Raw genomic sequence first — 20,162 nt, 5'->3', positions numbered from 1 at the left:
TGATGGTGTGATGATCTGTTACTTAGAGATGCTGCAGAGGCGGTGACAGTAGTTTGATGCAACTCATTGCGGTGTCAAATATGATTTTAAACTCTATGAATTCATGTTTCTATTCAGGCTTCATAGGTGGTAAAGGTGCCTCTCTCCTATTCTGTGACCTATAAAATAGAAAGTGGAGATTATTCAAGTTAATTCTTCACTACATCCCTGATAAAAGCGTGATATCACAATAAGTTTCTGTACCTCACCATGTCCTCTTTTGCATGCATGTAACAGCCTGTTCTCTTCACGAGAGGCATATAACCCCTGAACATGTAGTCTTTAGTGATTCCGTACGTCACCATCACAAAGACAGAATCCAGTACTTTGAGTGTAAGAGCTGAGAAAATGCTTCTTTTTGTAAGAACCGGCTGATGTGAGAATGTCTTGGTCATCCTTTAAGTGCCAAGATGCACCTCGTCTTCATTTTTTAAATCTTTGAAGCAAACGGGGTGAGAGATCAGTAATTATAAGCGGAGATGTTAAGCGTGTCAGGAGAAGCTCTTAGAAATCATCTCTTTGTGAAGGAAACACAAAGGTGGAGAGGTTCTTTGATTCCCGTTGCCTCATCTCTACACCTCCTCTCTTCATTCTTCGCAGGACTTTTTAAAGACACTTTGCACCTGTTGCCTTGGTAGGGGGAGAAAAAAAGATGTGAACTTCATAGGAAACACACACATCTACACACACACACACACACACACACACACACAACTGTACACACAGTAGCTCAGGCTGGGCGGTGATAAAGTCTTAAACCAGTGATGGGCTACTCTCAGAGACACCTAGAGACAACAGCAGCTGCACACACACTGTAAGCATCTACACACACCTTCAAGGTAAGATTCCTGCTTTACGTGCAGCAAAGTCTTTAACAAGCCTCAATAATGTGAGCGAGATTTGTTTGCCTCTCCGCTCGCAAGGTTAAACATCTTGTGGGCTTTTCACGTCTTTGTTTTCACGGCTTTGTTTTTTTGTCTTAGTGTGTGTGTGTGAAAGCAGTAACGTAGTATTCACATGTTTAGGTTTCTATTATGCGGAGCTGAAGATTAAAAAGGGATTTGAAATAACTATTGGTAAGATCTCATTCTGTCATGCACATGCCGTTGCAAAGTGCATTTGCATTCTGCCAGCTGTGCTCTGAATGTGCACTCACTCGTCCATGAATGCTGTCATAAGCTCATAATAACGCACTAATAATGCAGGACTAAAGCCCGCGCTTTCAGCCGTGGCAGGCTATTTATCAACAGCTGTAAATCAGTTTTGAAGAAGAAAGAACGGAAGCATCCTTGAACTGCAGCCTTGCATTTCTCATACCACTTTCGAACACTTTCTAATCCCTGAAAGAAGAAAAAAAACACTTGAGTTTTCTGAACTTTTCTCTGCGTGCGTGCGTGCGTGCGTGTGTGTGTGTGCGTGCACGCCTGTTTTAAAGGCACGAGCCTTCATTCAGCACGCAATGTGAAAATACAAGCTCCTACAGGTGTAAGGTGTGTTTCATTAAATGTAGAGTTGAGAGGGAAGCCTTTGTTTGGAAGTATGTGGGTTTTTTTTAAGTTCTGATGTTTGTCACAGTACCATAACTACAGCTTTCTTTTGTGTCACTGTTCCCATTATGCTCGTCACATAACGGCCCCGTATTGTTTAGCACAGAAGGCATTAAAGAGCAGATTTAGATGCTTTATATGTGACCATGAAGTTCTGCCTCTTAATTTAAAGAGCCTTTAGAGGGAGAAAAGACTATTTTGTGTTGCTATGATCAGGATCAATGTGGAGCTTAAATGGAAAAAATGGGATTGAGTTAGATGGAGGCATAATAATGATATACTAAGTAAGATTAACACATAAATTGATGAAATATAGAGACAGCTTGACATTTACGCCACGCTTGCCTTTCAATACGTTGCAGCTCCTTTTTACTCCTTTTTCTCTGTTAACCAACAAATTTGCATTGTCATCAGAGAGGAGCGCGCAAACAGATGTTATTTTGTTCTCCGTGGCTGAAGTTAAAGGTATGATCAGCTCGTTGGCTATCCTTTTTCCAGAGGATTTGTTTATTTCTGCGCCGATCAAGAGAATCTCACAAACACTGTATTGATACCTGAGCTCTGCGCACACAAATACAAACATTGCAGTTTCCTGGTTCATTTACATGACTTTTCCGCCTCAAACACCGTGCCTCTGTCGTCATTTGAAACCTTAAATAGCTTTAAAAAAAAAAAAAAAAAATTGGAAAACACAAGACTCCCAGTCTATGGCTGTTTGTTAGGTGTGTTTGTGTGTGCATGTGTATGTACAGACTGTTTGTTCCAGAAAGATCAGTGCCATCTAAAACTGCTTTGTAAAATTTGGTTGCTTGTTTGACTCTAATATTTGCGGTGTGGGTGCAACATTTAAAACGTGCCTGCTCTCACGTCTCTATGACTATGGTGCGTTTTGGTGTTTGGCATCTCTTTCAGTCCCCAAGAAATCCCAGTGGCTCTTTCGCGTCTTTTATTTTTCCACGTGTCGTTCTTTCAGGAAGTTAAAACATGTTTCTGACAGAGCTTTGCTTTTCTGCGTTTTATCTTCCACTTCTGAACACGATGATGCACAGAAAGTCATGCCATCGCTTTTACGTCCTGTGCAGTGAGACAGTGAGATTTCTCCGTCCCCCTCATGTATCCAACGTTCTCAACACCGTTTAAATAATGTGGGATCAGGCCTGTGAAGCCACTAGGAATATAAAGAGAAATTAGAGTCCAAAAGCAGAAAAAAACAAAGCGGAGGTGGATGGTATGGATTGTGGCAGGGGTGCAGCCGTAGATGAGCAAATATCACCTCCCTGCTACATATGTTAGTTATCAACCCTCCAGTTTTCTTGTTACACTTCCTCTGCTTGCTGCTCCTAAGCCGCTCACTGTTGTTCCTTCTGATAAGGATTTTTTTTTTCCATGTTTTAATTCTTTTTCATGTGTCTTGGCTTTATCATTTGCTGAAGTGTAACACAATTGAAGGAGAAACCACCCAGATAAATTTCAGTATGTGGCTTACTTTATCAGCCTTTCACCTCTTAAAAACAAAGACCCCTGTACGCTGTGCAAAGAATGGTGAACTTTCTCCCCCAAATTCTAAAGCACTATGTCGTATTTAATAGTGTTTAACAAGAAAAGGCACCAAAATTGAAAAGGAGACGTGTAGCCAGTGCATTTTCATCATTAGGGATATGTAATTGAACTCATCTTGCAGCCTCTGCCAGCCTCACAGAATGCACTTTATGTTGTTTACATCTTATGTTTAATCAGTCACAAAGAGGACATCATTCACTCCAGTGACTCTTGTTGTTGAAGTACAATCTCCAGACTCATAGTTCTGAATGACGACCCACAATAAACATGACTGCCACCTTCTTTCTCTTTGTTACTGAATGCACAGCTGAGCTGAGCGAATAATACGCTAATAATCTCTATTAGCGTCTGTAGCAGTCAACCTCAAGCCCACCGGTCCCCACTGAAGATCCAGATCTTTAGAGAGGGCTCACAAATATGTAGCTTCTATCGAACTGCTGGGCACTGTTGTTTGTAGCAAACATTACTGATACAGCGGTGAAATAGTGCATTTGGTTGGTACTGTTTTCAGATGCAGATTAATCCATGTTAGGTGCTCCTGTGAGTATTCATGACAGCCGGACGCTGTTTGTGGGACTCAAAACAAACACAGTGTGGTAATGAAAGAGCATGTCACCCAGTGCCGGAGAGGCACACTGATGTGTTTTTAATAGTTTTTGGACAACAATGGAGGTCTGTGGAGTTGTCTTAGTAGATTGTTGCTTTTTCTTGGTCTTTTCCCAAGAAGAAAAACAGAAATCACCAGCCTTTCGCTTAGCTAGTGGTCAAACGGACACAAGAAAATCAGCCCCGTCTTCACCAGTCTTTGAACCTTCAGCCAGTCCTCCTCATCTAAGGCATGAAGACAACACGAAATACAGTTTTCTGCACGAGCTTTTATTCCATCTGTTGTCTTCAAAAAGGCGATGAGTTTGTAGAATGGAGGAAAGTGTTCCAATATCAATTCCAAATGACGTACATTTTTTCTCGCCTATTTAGCCAGAAATCAGTCTCCAGTGGTGTGCTTTCCAGTGAACCACAACAGCATACATACAGCACGCTATTACAACATATCCATCGCATGTTTTAAATATATATTTTCTCTGATTCCCTCAGTAGTTTATGGTGCATTCTTTCTAGTTCGGGCCCTGCGTCGCTCTTTCTTCTCGTCTCTTGCGCCGCTATTTCTGTTTGAATCGGCCAACTTTTGACACTGTCTCTTTCGTCAGAGCTAACAAATTCAAAACAATTTCCATCAGTGTTCCACCTACATTTTCCTATTTTCAGACACCATCCATATCTATCAGCCGTGTAGTCAGGTCTGTGGGCTGGACGTGTGTGCGAAGCCGGGCACACATGTCATTACAGCGGTCAGCCAGCAATTTCAGACATGATCTCCAGCTTATTGGAGCTGGTTAAGACCTATGGCACTAAGTAGTTTGTAGCATAAGCGGCTATACTTGTGAGACAACATGCACACACACACACACACACACACACACACACAGAAACACAGAAACACACAGACCTCCTGCAGTCTCAATGCTGAGACGAACAGGCCCTCAGCAGAATCACCTGTTGTGCTCCTTACTGCTCAAAGGCGTTTCCATAGTAACACCTCAGAGCCCTGGCCCCTTGGTCCATAAGACCCTCAGCAAACATAGACCCCCACTACCACCATTACAAACTCCATAAAACACACACGCACGCACACACAGATATGTTGTGCACACGTGGGTGTTCTCAAGAAGCAGCAGTGAATGGAGTGAGGATATAAAGTGTGCCGGGCTAAAGCAGAGAGCACATTGTGAGAGTCGGGCCTCCTTTGTTTGAGCTAGCCTGAAGGAGCAGGGGGTGGAAAGGGGGTGGAGGTGGGGGGCTTTGTGAAGGAACAGAAAAAAAAGTGGCCTTCATACACATCCTTTCTTCCCTTTCTCTTGTTCTATCTCTTTATTGGGAGTGTGTTTTGTCTTCTCCCCCCTCTTCCTCCTCCTCCTCTCTGATAAATGCCACAGTAGCCTTTCGGTAGCCGCCACAATAGACGACCTGTTTCAGAGAACGAGAGGGGGAGAGAGGGAGAGAGAAAGAGGGATGAGAGGGAGGGAGGCATGAAAAGAAAAATGGCTGCCTTTTAACCTGCGCTTCTGAAAAGAAGAAGAATAAAGCGGCCGTGACTAAAGCCAGAGTCCTGTTCTCCTCTCTTTTCTCTCTCCTTGGTGTCTTTGTGAAGGGTGCACTTGTGTCATCAGCCTATTTATACATCTTATTTAGAAAGGCTCAGAGAGAGGGAGAGTGGTCAGAGACAGAGAGTGAGAGGCTTGTGAAGTCTAGTGGAGCAGGACGGAAACACAGCCGATTACTGTTAATGTATCTAAGACAGATAAAGTGTGCTTTGACATTATTTATGAACTGAGAGGAAGGCAAACTTAGCAGCTATCAGTTTTTTATTTATTTATTTATTTTTTTTTAACCATAGAACATTTTCATAAAGGACAGCATTAGTTGAAGATGTATTCAGATCCTTGACTTCAGTAAATGTGGTAATACCATACCATAAAGTAACCTGTCATGAGTCAAAGTTCTGTTCAAATCAAAGTAAATGCACAGATGAATTATCAGAACAGTATCAATGACCAATGAACAAAATGTTATTCTACCACTGATTCATAATGACGAATGCATTAACCTGCATTTTAATGGTGTATTCAGTCAGTGTGCAGCCAACTTGATTTTACATTTGTGGACAAATGACAACATGACCATGACTGTACGTTTATATGGCACTATGTCTGAATCTCTCAGGGTCTGCATCACAGCTGTTCTCATAGTTCTCTGCAGTATTTTCTTGTGTCCCGTGTTATGTTGGCTGTCTGTGTTGATGAGTGCCTCCCTGTAACTTGTATAAGTGGTATGCTGCGTTCAAATTGTCATTTTTTGGGGCTGACAGGCTGCCATCGCTGTGCTATATATTTTGTTATTTGTCTGATATAGTTGTGTGTTTGGTGTGCTCTCTTTTGGTTTTTTGTGGCACCCCTTACTCAGAAATTGGTCTTGCGGCTATAGAGACAGACACATACAGTAATAACAAACAACTGAGCCATGTACCTGTAACCAGGACAACTTGTCCTGTATTGTATCTTGTTGACACTAATTCCACCGAAAACCACAAACAATCTGAGCTTGAAAGCACTGCATTAAGCAGCTGCAGTCATTGCTGTCTGGAGAGGTTGTGACCTCTGAACTGTGCACTTACCTCCAGTTTTACACCTGTAGACAGGGAAAGTTACTCAACAGAGTCCTCTGAAGCGTTCACACATCGCTTAAAAGTCCTCGTCTGTGCGGTGATGTTCCTGTGCTGATTAAGCCCGCTCAAGTAGTCGTGCCACTTGTACTGGATGAGCAGAAATGTAAAGACCACGGCCCTCACTTCCAGTTCATCCCTCTGCTTTGCACATGCTGCTCCATCTGACAGGGCTGCTCTCCAGATCATCCTGTCCTTTAAGACAAAGAGGAGAAAATATAACCATTGTGTATTTTTAGGTGCGAAGCAAGATCACACGCTACTTTATAAATATGTGTCCCACAGTTAAATACGTAGACTCATATGCTGTGGATGCACAGTTTTAACCACGGGCTGTGAAAAGCCCTAAAAATACCTTTTGCTTTGGAGCATTTGAACCTCAGTGTCTGTGTGTGTGTGGACTGCAGTTGCGTCTATTAGATGCTAGGTTAATGTCAAAAGGGAACCCAGAGCTGACACAACATAAGGTTGCTCTTTGCATTTATCAGTTCTGTAGAAACTAAACCACAGAAGAGATGAACAAAACAGAAACCACAAGCCTGACGTCTCTGTCAGTCACAGAGCAAAGAGCTGTCATGCAGAGCACAAGTCAAGGTGCTTTGACTGAAGCCAAGTGATGCTCATAATCAGGAATCATTTCAGCATTCAAATCTGTTATTTCCTGCTTTTCCTACATAAACAATAGTGAGTTTGTTCTTGAACAAAAGTCCAAACTGATGTCAGTTATGTGAAAAAAACAGAGAGAGAGAGAGAGCTTCAAACAAATAATGACTCATTCCTGTATCAGTGAGCGGGGCTGCAGCCTAGAACGAACCTTATCAAGATGAAATTGTCGGCCCTGATCTTCTGACAACAGAGTTAAGTCTCAGTGGTTTTGTTTAAGAAAATGAGCCCATCTCTGTGGTCAGGAGTGAGTCATACGCAGTTTGTTCACTGTAAGGTCTTTTTAAACTACATCAGATCAGTTTGGCCAGACATAATATTGCAGGAGGGAATGGTTTAATAAAAAGCATCCGTGAAGGACTGATCCCTCATTAATGACTAGCATTCGTAGCCCTAAATGTACATCATTATCATCAGCGCACTTTTCAGTGAAATTAAGAAAATACAAAATTTGCTCAATATAGACAGAGTCCTCAGTCCCCTGTGACCCTGAATGATTAGCAGAGGACAGCTAGCTGTTAACCAGGACAGCATATGACACTATTGCCTGTATTTAGTATGTTTAAGAAATATCTAGGCAGCAACTTAACAATGAATAACTATGGCAGCAGGACCACATACTTCAGTATAGTCAGCTGAAATCACCTCCAAGCTATTGCTCGGTCCAACGTGTCATGACGCAATATGTTTTATACAAAGAGAGGAATAACTTCATGCAATACGTTTACAGGGTGTACAAGAGGGGGCACACAATTGAGAGTTTGTCATAGACAGCCTTTCTCAAAGTTTATAAAGTTTTCCCGCTCTCAACAACTCAGAAAACTCTGAGATTCGTCTCGGGCTGATTTGCCGCCACCTCAAAATCCTCACGCGCAGGCTTCACACTGGAGGGCAGATCTGATCTCAATGAGGACAACAAGAACGCATGACAAATACGAAGCGTAAATGCAAAAGCAAGATGGGATCATTTATTATCTAGATGATGTATCTGATCCCAAGTTATACGGGTGGGTGTAAATGGGGTCTTTGTTAAAAGGCTTAGCTCCCATAAATTTTACTACCACAGCTAGGACCAGTACATCATCAGGTTAATGTTGATTTCTTCCATATTCGTAATACCCAGCGATGCTCTGTCATGTTTCCAAATTTTTACCTGAAAAAGAAAAAGAGGAAGACATCTCTGCTGTGGCGTTAATTCCACAGCTTGCCTCTTCTCTCATGTAAAAGCAGGCCTGGTGTCTAAATTTGTTAAATTTAAATAGATTGTGTTTCCATCTTCCTTATCAATCTGACATAAAACGCATTTTTTTTTTTTTGCTTGTTTTACCACTGGTCATGCTTTAACTCGAGGCGGTGTGTATGAGTGGATGTGCCCTCATTCATCCTCACACATAACTGGGATTAGAAATGACCTGACATATGACTTTTTTTCAGAATAATTAGCTCCAATTTACTGCAGCTGCCAACACAAACGGTCTTTTGATCAGAAACAGAGACTGTGATCATACGGCAAAAATGTCCCTCATCCGTATCAATTCATTCGCCACTGACCGTGAAAGCATGTGAATGAATCAGCGTCACACTTTCTAATTCTTCAGTCCTCGCTGGGTCATTCCAACGTGTGACTTCCACTTTGTTTGCTTTTAAGTTAATATTCGTGGCATCGTTGTGTGTGGTGGAACCTGGAAGTGTGTGACAGAAATGTGTTGGACATGCTTATGTTCTTGTGTACGTGTTTGTGTGTATTCAGTGGGTGGGCCTCTATTGGGCAGCCCCTGAACTCAAAGAGGAAAAGGGGAGTAAAATGTAGCCTTTGTGATGTCTCTATCACTTAATCGCAGCGCTGGAGTTCCCAACACTGCTCTTTGTGTGATGAACTGACCAGCGACCACAGAACAACAGCACCTTATCAGGGCTCGGAGCTCTCTGTGTTCCCTTCTCAGCACACACACTCACTCAGTGGAAGATAAAAAAAAAAAAAAAAAAAAAATGAGGAAACTGAGTGTGTATTCTTGATGAGCTTATTCTTTGGACTACGCACTATATGGTTCAGTACCCTTGACATCAAAAGGCCAAGAGAACAGAGGAAGAGAGGGGAAGGAAAGGAGAAGAGGGCAAGGCTTTTGTGTCTCCAGTCCTGAGAGCTCATTCTCTAATGAGGCCTAGTCAGCAGCGCAAGGCAGCTTTGTTTGAGATCTGTGTGTGTCTGCTGCTGTGTGTGCGTGTGGACGTCTTGCAGACCTCTCCAAAAAAACAAATTTGAGACCCCAAACACACACAGTTCTTTGAGGCTTCATCTGTCAGCGTGATCTTATTCATCATTTTCAATGTAAGTGCGGAACGCAACGTAAGGCCTTGAAATTTCATTGAAAAGCTGTTGTTGAACTTGCGTAAGTCAGGGCAAGGAAAATAAATAAATAAATAAATAAAACAGTATAAAAGGTGTCTGAACAAGTCCAAATCTGTGTATGCTCGAAGTTCAAGAGTTGTAATTTTACGTTTTTTTTTGTTTGCTTTGAATGTCACCAGCAAGGAGGAGCTCTTTGTCAGCTGGAGTAAGACTGACTGCAGATCAGTTATGTGGTTGTTAACAACTCTTCTTGATTTGCACTTGTTAAGCTCTGGGCTAAATATCCAGCTCGCAATCGTTCAGTCAACATGCCATCTTCATCCACTCCACCACTCCAGTGTGTGTTGTTCGTGACTGGATGGACCAGTAAGCGACCACAGCACTGACTCTTGTCCTGTATCTGATGAAAACAGAGGAGACGTCTCTTTTCTCTTCTTGTCTTACTGTGAAGACTACAAGCACATCAAAGGTCTCACCTGGCTCTTGAAAATGTTTGCTCATTTACGTACACTGTGTAGAGCGAAACCCCCTGAGCATCCAGAGTGCGGTCAGTAAATGATCACTCAATCAGCCAGCACACGTCTGACTGGTGGCATGTGTCTCCATATCTTACATCAGACTTGAAATTTACCTGATCTTCCTGATTGAGCGCCACCGATCAGCTTGGATTGATAATCGGCACTGCTGAGCTCATCACACCACCTAATTCTGTGGCTGTTGTTCTCAAACGCACACAAGTCAATAATAGTGTCGATGCCAACTGAGGCCCAAAATGGACTCTAGACACACACAGCATGTGTTCACACATGTGCCGTCAGCGTGTGTGGTTCTTCCCTCAGTCTCCTCATGGACACGGGCTGATGGTGACATTTAAATTGAGTTTGACACGCAGTAGTTTGTGAGAGGCACGGCTGTGGTTTCCAACTCAAGTAAGCTGCTGCACGTCCTTCTACATCACTTTGCTGACAGATGACAGCAGTAATAAAGCAGAATGTAATCACTGGACCAAAGTCATTTCATACAAGAGATATGTTAGATGCAGTGAAGCGCTTTGTCGCACAGTTTGTGCTTTGACAAAGCAAAAGCAGGGTATGCAGAGGGCAGTTTAACAGCAGAAAGCCAAACAGACAGGCCGAAGAGGAGCAAGACCAGTAAAATTAAGACAAGGAGAAGACAAAAGATGCAACAATGCAAAAATGTCAGCATCAATAAATACAAATAAAAAATAAAGGCAATAAAAAGACTATATCACTTAAAAGCACGTCTATTAACGTGGCTTTTAAGAGGTGATAAGAAGTCACTGACCCTGCGAGCCTTCTGTCCACAGACAGGGTGATCCAAAGCCAAGGGGCCCCGATGGCAAAAGCAACATTAGAACAGCTGAATGAGCCCGCTCAGAGTCAGCTCTCACAACTGTGTCCAACTCAAGTATTTTTGTATTTTTTACCATTTTCAAAAAGACCTTGATAAGAAAGTGGAAAAAAACAACATTCAACACGTCGTGGCAAGAAAGTTGCTATTTTCTGATTTCAGCCAAGAGGAATCACGACATGCACAATCGTTGATGACAAACTACAGCTCATGACAGCCCGAAACCATATTTGGTGTCTGTTCTGACTCAAACAGGAACATAAATCAGGATTTAATGAGAACCAGGAAAAAAGTGAGGCTATCCCACTTGGTTGTGTACATGTTGCCTTATTTCCTGGCCTGCGCACCTCGGCCCTGCCATTCCACTCACCTCGCTTTCCACAGGCACATGTCCAGGAAATCATAACCAAGGATCAAGCTGATTTGATTAATGTCCGATTGATATCGTGCGTGTCGGGGCTGCAGCGACGGTTACCTGCAGCAGCATTCTAATTATGCAAATGAAGCCCCTGTACGGTGGGATTTGAAGAGGCTCTTTGTACTTTCCCTCTTGAGAGGAGAGAGGGGGTAGGGGAGGAGGGGAGGTGGGGCGGGGGGGGGGTGTTCAGGGGTAACTGAAGTGTACGAAAGACAGGTGTTACTGGTGAGACAGAGCCGGTCACCATGACTTGTGTCAGCAGCTCTGTTCAAGTCAGGGAGTGCTGTTGGATCTCCTCTCCTCCACTCTTCTCACCAGGTCAGTACAGAAACCTGCCGGCTGCAGGGAGGGGTGACAGCGTTAGGGCTCTTCTTTTTAATGTAGTTTTTAGACATTAAGGGTTTAATGTACATCTGCTTTGTTTAAATCTTTTTTTTTTCTCTTAACTGACATGTTGTGGCAGCAAGTTGAACTCGCCTTAATGAAAAATGACAGTGCTTACTTTTCTCTGATGAACTGAATCCAAGCAGAGCGACACCCCTCACGGATTTGCAATCAAAGGAGAAGATGCAGGTTCAGAGAACCCAGATGAGTCACGAGTGGATTTATATTAAAAAAAAAAAAAAAAAAGATGAGGTGCGGCGTCTCAGTGATGTTTCAGTGTGCTGGAGGCTCTTGCCGTGAACAGCCCGAGCCAGGCCCTGTGGGCAGACAGGCACTAGCTGGCACGGAGCACTGGATTATTTGATCATCCCTAAGCAAATACTGCTAACTGTGAAACATTTCCCCAAACATTTGTTTATGCATTTGTTCACACTTGTCTTAACACGACTGCACAGCAGGTTGGAAACTTACCGTGTGAGCGCTGTCGCAAAAATGCCGTTGACAAGTGATCGACCTGTGAGAAGCGTTCTTTGTAAAGGTTCCTTAAGTGTGATGGAGCTGGCTGTGGAAATATGCAAAGATCCACGTTTGAGATTATGTGAATTTGCTTTTTGTTTGTTTGTTTGATAGACTGCTGCGCTTGAGCCAGCTGACTGAGGCGTGTTGTGATTTTATGTCTTTGATACGTTCCTGCAGGGAACCTTCTGCCATTACAGCTGTCAGTCTCAGGGTTGACAATGAGAATGTCTTTATTTGTTTGTCACCAAGTAAACCTCTTTAGATGTCTAACACTTTATCCTGCTGCTCTCCTGGCACTCTCTCTCTGTCCATTGTGCACTCTCTGCTATTCTGCCTCAGGCACTAGTTGGAAAGCGACAAGGACGATATAAACCCAACAAGCTGCTCCTGTCGGGAGGGGGAAGAAAAACACTGAGAGAAAGAATAAGGAAACAAAGGAAGAAAAGGGAAGGAAAGAAAGGGAGAACAACAGAAGGGATTTGCATTGCCAATTCCCCAGGGGGGAAATGGTGGGTTTTACGTGTTACAACTTGTTGGGTAACTGAAGGTTTTGTGTGAAGTGATTCTTGTGTCGTGGGAAGTGTAGTGTTTCAGTGTTGTCAGCGCTCAAAGGAGAGGAGCTGATTTTTATCTGAAGGCAGAGGCATGTTCCCTCCATCCACTGTCATCCTCCATCGCCTCCCTCTCTGCTGCAACAGGAGCATTCAGTTCATAGCGGGGGACAGGACAAGTGTAGCTCTGTAACAGCACAGCCATTACCGTGGTCAAACTGACAGTGAGCCACAATGGGCTTCTTGTAAAGGCTCAGTTCACCCAAAAATATACACACAAAAACCCTCTTCCTCCAGCTTTATCTGACCGTGCTTTTAGTTTTATTTTGAAGATTTCAAACTCTTTGGCTGGATGTTGTCCCCACAGGGAACAACTAATTGTTGTTAAAGTTCTTGGAAACCAGACCGTCTTATTGACAGATATCAAAAAGTCTTGACAATCAAAAACAAATCAAACAATCTTGTGCTGTCACTCACTTGTACTGAATTTCTGAACAGTATTTCAGTTCTCTGACTTTCATTGTGGTTGCCAACACCATGTTTCTGGCACATGACGCTTTTCGCCTTGAGTGTCAAACTGGCGCGCTGCCCGAACAACTCTCACGCCAAAACACTGCGACATGAGCTGAACAGGTGAACACATTACGGTGAAAGTTGTTCTGGTGTAGTAATGGTTAAACCAAGTGAACGTTGGTTTCTGTACCATAACCTCAGATTTGGACTGAAATTAACCCTTACTGTCACTCCACCCAGCACGTCTCACTCCAAGCTGAAATGAAACTTTGGCAACTCTGCCAATGCTCATGAGATTTCCCATATAATAAGTTGTTTCCATTGTTTTTTTAATTGTAGTTCAGATTTGACAGGTGCATTCGGGTTTCAGGACTTTCCCAGGAACAAGTCAGTATGTTAAAATCAAACATGTTGAAACATGATAGAAATCATTTCACCATATCGTGCCATCAAGTAATGCTTAATTCCTGGAACCAATCCGTCGGCTCAGGTTTTACCTTTTAAAGCTGCCGTAATTTATATTTTTGACCCTTTGAGGGCAACTGAACAAGCCTAAAACACTACTGTCAACTTGGAAAACCATAGTTGTCTTATGCATCAAACAGACAGTTTTGGTCGACAACAACTCCAACAGCTACAGGATGGAAATGAGTTCTTTTTTTTTTTTTTTTTATCTGCAAGATGTTTCCTCGCTAGCTTTGACTGACTGATGTAAGTAGTGCACGGTGGGGTTGTTCAAGCTTTCTAGCTGAAAACAGAGAATGCAGTTTGTGGCTCCTGACAACCAAAACTACAAGCTAAAAGAGACTAAAGGCTAACGAGACCTTAAGGCACATATGTCAAACCTATTCCACAAAGGGCCGAGTGGCTGAAGGTTTTCTTTCCAACCAAGCAGCGGCACACCAGACTTGACTCATTTCATCAGCTGATCTCACTCTTGAGACAGCTGATTGGTCAGACTGTGTGCTCTTGATTGGTTGGAGGAAAAACCTGCAGCCACACGGCCCTTTGTGGAATAGGTTTGACATGCCTGCCTTAAGGGAAGTGGAGAGTTGTCTGATAATTATCTGTGGATTTGTTACTACAAGCAGTGCCTCTCACACCATTTGAGCTACTGCTGATACAGAAAATACTGATTAACGCAGCTTTAAGTGCAGTTCAGTGACTGCCTTGACTGAACCAGAATCAGCCAGTGAGCCTGTGACAAAACAGCTGTCATAACTGCATTTAGACATTTCCTAGAAACAGGTTGTCAGTATGTTCATGGCCCGATGACGCAGATCACATCACTGAATTGCACTGAAAAAATGGTCTCACCTGCTTGGGCGGTTTATTCCCTGTTTGAGCTGAACTCACTACTATAGTCAGTAATTTGCTCAGTACTGAATATATTCGATGTGAGAAAAGTGGTGCAGAAGTCTCTAATAATAGTTTTTGGTCAGTTTATTCTACTTTGTTTACCTCAACAGCTGCTCTAGGGTCTGTTTTATTGTGATTTCCTAGCAACATGTGGTGAGTGCCTATAAAAGCTGAAAAACACTGTAGGTGGTTGGAAAACAGGCCTCAATCAGATAGCCTCATAGGAAGGCAATGCTATTCAAATCATGCAATGCACACACTACTTACATACATACACAAGGTCAGGTTCCACATGGGCGCCGTCAGCTGCAGATAGGCTGAATATGTGTTAAAGTAGATGAGACTGATGTGGCGGGAAGTGGTAACCTTGACTGGTTTGTATTGTTCTAGGTAAGACGCTAAATGAATTGTTTAAGAAAACAAAACCTTTGTGCTTGTAAAACACACACACACACACCTTGACGCATTCCTCGCTGTCAACGGCTCAATGGGTCCCTGAGATTCTGTGCATACCTCTGCAGTGGGTGACATGCAAACACAGACACACACACACACATGTCTGTGCAGAGGCGTGTGAAAGCCACCTGTGGCAGCTCCACAGTTCAGTCTCTGTGGAACGTGGAGGGGAGGCCCAGGAATAACTTCCAGCGTGGGACACAACTCGGTGTGTTGCCACTGCCAACCCTCCCCTCGCCGCACAATCAACCCCTCGCTGATACTGACGACGACTGCTGCAGTGTTGGCTAAACAATTTCCCACCTCTCCATCTTCATCCCTTCATCCTCATTCCTTCTCAACCACACACCACACCTGAAAATAGCAATCAGGCAGGATTAGGCTGATACGGGTCCTTGTGGGTTTAAAGTTGCTGTGAGATACCAGTTACCTGAGATGACAAGTATCACTGTGTGAGAAACAGCATGTAGATCACAGAAGCACTAAAGGAGCAAAAATCCATTTTTTGTTTGGGAAATTTGAATTTTTGACCTGAAAACAAAATTTTGGCCCAAACACAGACACATACACATATTGTGTACGTGTGATATTGTGTTCAAAGTCAGTCGTCAAGCAGATGGAGTCAATTGAGTTTGAGTACTGTTGTTCCCTGTGCTTGCAGCTGTATTTAATGTGCTACAGGGCTGTGTGAAATGGTTTTATTATGATTCAGAGTCTGAATTCACACACACACACACACACACACAGAGGTATACAAACACAATTTAAAGCTGGGCAGGCAGGTGGCTTTGTAACAATAGTATTATGCATTTGGCAGAATACTGGCAGTCCATAGGTTTTTTTTTCCCGTGTCGAGGTGAGCACTATGCCAAACTCCATGAAGCAGGAAGCTCTTTCTTATTGGTGAAGGTGTGATGCACACGTGGTTTCTTCTACCAAAAGGCACTGGGCAGAAGGTGAGAAGTGGTGAGGAATGAGCAAAAGTTGCTATCTGTTGTCCAGTAGAATGTAATAAAAATATATGTAGCTTTGCAGAGACTTGCCATTTTGGTGGTTGAAATAATTTAAGCCACAGCAGGATCAGTAGAAAAAGAAGAGGCCCTAATGTTAGATATTCATCAGCACCAGCAATGTAAATTAGAAAATGCCCACATACAGTTTAAGAGTCTCAGTCGTTTCATACATTGTTTCTACACTAGTGTGTAGAAAATGATGTAGTAGTTGTTGTAGCTGCAGTTGCAGTTGAAGTAGTTGAGGGAGTTTGCTTAGGGGGCAACTTTTAAGCGGAAATTAAAGTCACCCTGTGGAGTTTTTGACCAATAGTGGCACTACAGAGCAATGCTTTGACAAGTGTGTCCATGTTTTGTTTGTATCGTGTACTCTATAAGCAAGCGTACGTCTGACATGTATGTGCATGGGCATGCTGCTGACGTGCTTCCTGACAGCTAAAAGGAAAAGAAGCTCGTCAACATGGATGTAAACAATGCAAATAGTCTAAGCAATCAATAAAGTAAACAAAGTTTTTTATTGACAAGAAAACTCTGCACCTTTAAGAAGGGTGTCAGTGCAGAGGAATGATTGTGTTGAGCTGTTACCCCAAAATACGGCCAATCAGAGAGCACTTGCTTTGAAGACGCTTTTGTCTTGCACCATAGATTCCTCTCTTCCTGTGCGGGGAAGATTTCCAGCAGTGACCACACGACCACATGACCACATGAGGTTGCACTGCATCACAGTTTGTAGAAGATGAGGTGGCCTTCACTGTTTTCGCCTCACTTTGCCATTTGTAACTCTGTTTCATTGTTGCAGCTTTAACACAAACACACTCACACTCACTTACACATGCATATACATCAGTGAGGTTTGGAGCCTTGGACCCTGGCAGACAGGTGGCTTTGTTCAGAATCACAGTATGCAGGCTGGGAGAGCTGGGTGAAGTGGAGGGGGGGGGGGGGGGGCTCTAATCATTATTATGCTTTCCGCAGAACGGTGGCGCTCCGCATTTTTTTGCTGCGTTCCCGAGTTGGTCGGCACATTCCGCTGGCATTGTTATCCGGCCTGTTTCCTGCGGCCGGTGGCTTTTGTCAGCCTCTCCCCCATTGTCCTGGCTTCCTTTGTTCCCCGGCTCCAACAATGGCTTTTTTTTCTGCCTCTTAATATATATGTGCACTTTTTGCCCTTGTGTGTTCTGTTTGTTTTGTTCTGCTGTCTGCTGTGTTTTTCTTTCCTCCTACTGCAGAGCTGGGAAATAACACACACACACACACACACACACACACACACACACACGTTCGCACACAAGCCTGAGTTGATATGTTCAAGTTCACCGTGGTTCAAACCTCTCTCACTCAACCTGTCCTTCGTTTCTGTCCGTTTTTCCCTCTCCTATAGCCTCCAATTTTTGGGCCATATTTTTATAAACTGATGTGCATCACCTCAACATGCGGGTCCACTGTGAGGGAACACAGCTGTGACAGTGAAATCCATAACTGGAAACACTAGTCTTATAAAAACTGTAAATTCACAGTATTAAATTACAGAAATGTGAAGTGTAACTGCAGTGAATTCTTAGTGGGCCAAATATTACTAAGAGCACTTGGTCTGAAATAAGCTTATTCTATTAAAGGAATGTCTTTATTTCTAATGTCTTCTGATTTATACATATGCTGTATTTTATCATATGCTCTCTGTCACCTATACTTTGTCGTGTCTTTGCCGTCAATGAGACTCAACATGTCCTGCAGGTGTTTCACAGCCTTCTGGTTCTACCCACTTCAGTGTGATTAGCCTTGCCTTTACTCGGGGCCAGCATTTTTTATTCATGCTGCCCATGCCCATAGCTAGTATTTTAATACCAGGTTTTGTTTGAAAATGTACAGTATTTTTCATTTTGCTCAGGACCTCATGGAAGCCTCCCTATGGACCCTTTGATAGCAGACATGGCTTACATAATTTTTAGTGCGGTTTTTAGCAGGCTGCCAGTGTCGGTCGGGGTTGCTATTAAATTTTGTAAAGACATTCATGCTCCCTGATTGATGAACCCTAGTACCTTTGGTGATCCTTTGACCTTTCCTCTAGCTATACCACAAGGTTTGACATTTGTAGTTTAGTGTCAAATATCTTGACAATTATTGAAAGGATTGCCAGGATTTTTCTACAGTTATTCAAGGTCCCAAGTGGATAGGTTCCAGTGACTTTTGTGATCCTCTGAATGTTCTTATAGCACTAATGACAGATCAAAGATTTCAAAGAACATATACGTGATTTTTTTTGGCTTGAACTTTGATAAAACATTCAGGATGGATAACTTAAATTGGACTTTTCTAGTGCCGTTATCGGACCATTGCAGTTTGTCCAATACTTTGGTGTTATGACCAAAAACCTGTGAAACTAATGATATCCACATCAGCCTCAGCTATAAAATGTATCTAGTGCTAATGAGGAAATGTTAGCACACCAATGCTGAACTAACATAGTGACCTTAGTGAAGAATTATACCTGCAAAACATCAGCACATTAGCATCCTGAGCATAGTAGTATATGATAACATTTAGCTCAAAGAACTACTGTTCCTAAATGCAACCTCACAGAGCATTTCTTCAGGCCCACTGAGTCAACCAGCTCTTTTCCAAAAGCTGTCTTAACTTGTTCATCTTGCAGAGTTCCTCGTGTCACATGAAGTAGGTAGAGCTGAAACAGACGGATATGGAGATGAACACATGCACTTATCACCCTGCATTAGCATTTGTCAGAGTTACCTGATAAAACATTCGTGTATGATTCTCAGTTAGTTTTGCTGTCTGATCTTGATCTCTGCTCCAGAGTTCTGGAATAATATCAGCTACCAATTAAAATTGCCACGACAAGTGCCCAAACTTCACCAAACCCAAATGACACCCAATTTCATGGGTTGTGTTGGTCTTTCAGCATGGTTGAGCCCAGTCCGCCAGTCCTGCAACTCCTCTCCGGCGTGGATGTAAGCATGGCTTGTGTTGGTGTCAAAGTAGAGCAGGACGAGTCCAGTGGAGGAGGTGGAGTCATTACCAATGCTGAACCTCCTAAGACATCGCCCTCCCGTGATTGGTCAGGAAATCATCCCCTGGAGGCCCGCCAACTGACCCCACCGCTCTCTTGCTCCCCTTCGGTAAGGATATTAGAGTAGACATGACAGAGCGATAAAGGTTGTCAACAGGCCATTTAGGAAGTGTAGTAAGTGTCACAGAATGATGTGTGAAAGTAAAGCATGTACATTTCCTTATCCTGCTTGGAGGCTTTGCCAGTTGATGGTCTCTTTCTGTATCCTGACAGGAGGGCTCTCCAGGTAAGGAGCTGCCTCACAGACAAAGCCCCGTGGGGCTGAAGGAAGCCAGGACACACAATAGACCAGAGGGACAATCCAACTTCAAGGAAGGTCTGTCTAGACTCGTACCATGGTCGTTCAGTCACTTTCTGCTCTGCAGACTAGTGTTAATAGTGTTGCCAAGTAATCGTGCTCAGATAGAAGCTGTGTTAATTGTGTTTCACTTGGTCTAACCTACCACACTGTTCTAATGCTTTAACCTGTTTTGAATATGATGACTCATGTATCGTAAAACATTTATCTTAGTGGCTTTTTCCAGAACTGTTTTTAACATCTATCAGTGAACTCAGTCAGGATGAAAAGCTATTTTCATCTAACTTATTAATTTCTGATTCATAATTATGAGTAATGTTTTTTTGTACTAAAGGATAATTATGATTTACTACGACTTTCGTCTTGGTTTTGCACACTCTAACAGTGTGGCTGTAAGGATGGCAATATTATCTGGGTGGTCAATCCGCCATTATTGAATGAACTGTTACAAAATTTGGAACAGACATTCATGGTCCCCACAGGGTGAATCCCATTGAACTTTGGGGATCCCCCGACTTTTCCTTGACAGCCCCCAGCAGGTGGACATTCTTGGTTTTGAGTGAAATATCATAACAACTATTCAATGAATTACTGTGCAGTTTGCTACAGATACTCCTGCTTCCCGACAGGAAAAAATGTAATGACTTTGGGTGGTCCCCTGACTTTTCTTGTAGCACCAACATCAATCAAATCAAATTTCACTTTGCCCAATACTTTGGTTTATGACCAAACCTGCTGGACTTTGTGTTTAGTGCTAAT

At 43.0% G+C, this 20,162-nt stretch overlaps 1 protein-coding gene across 3 annotated transcripts in view; it reads left to right on the top strand.

Annotated features, from left to right (window-relative positions):
- sox13 (SRY-box transcription factor 13) overlaps positions 1 to 20,162 on the top strand; it is a 48,501-nt gene that overhangs the window by 8,514 nt on the left and 19,825 nt on the right. For 2 of the 3 annotated variants that reach the window (XM_076751081.1, XM_076751099.1), the window contains exons 2-3: positions 18,938 to 19,154; positions 19,319 to 19,421. In XM_076751081.1, the coding sequence (XP_076607196.1) occupies positions 18,939 to 19,154; positions 19,319 to 19,421 (319 nt within the window). In that variant the 5' untranslated portion in view covers position 18,938. Of the gene's footprint in view, positions 1 to 848; positions 879 to 18,937; positions 19,155 to 19,318; positions 19,422 to 20,162 lie in introns of those variants that run through there. The other variant, XM_076751091.1, reaches the window with a different exon arrangement.

Source organism: Chaetodon auriga, chromosome 2 (assembly GCF_051107435.1).
Source record: "Chaetodon auriga isolate fChaAug3 chromosome 2, fChaAug3.hap1, whole genome shotgun sequence".
Lineage (NCBI taxonomy): Eukaryota > Metazoa > Chordata > Actinopteri > Chaetodontiformes > Chaetodontidae > Chaetodon > Chaetodon auriga.
The sequence above is the reverse complement of the archived record's forward strand: the minus strand, read 5'-3'. Positions and strand labels throughout refer to the sequence as shown.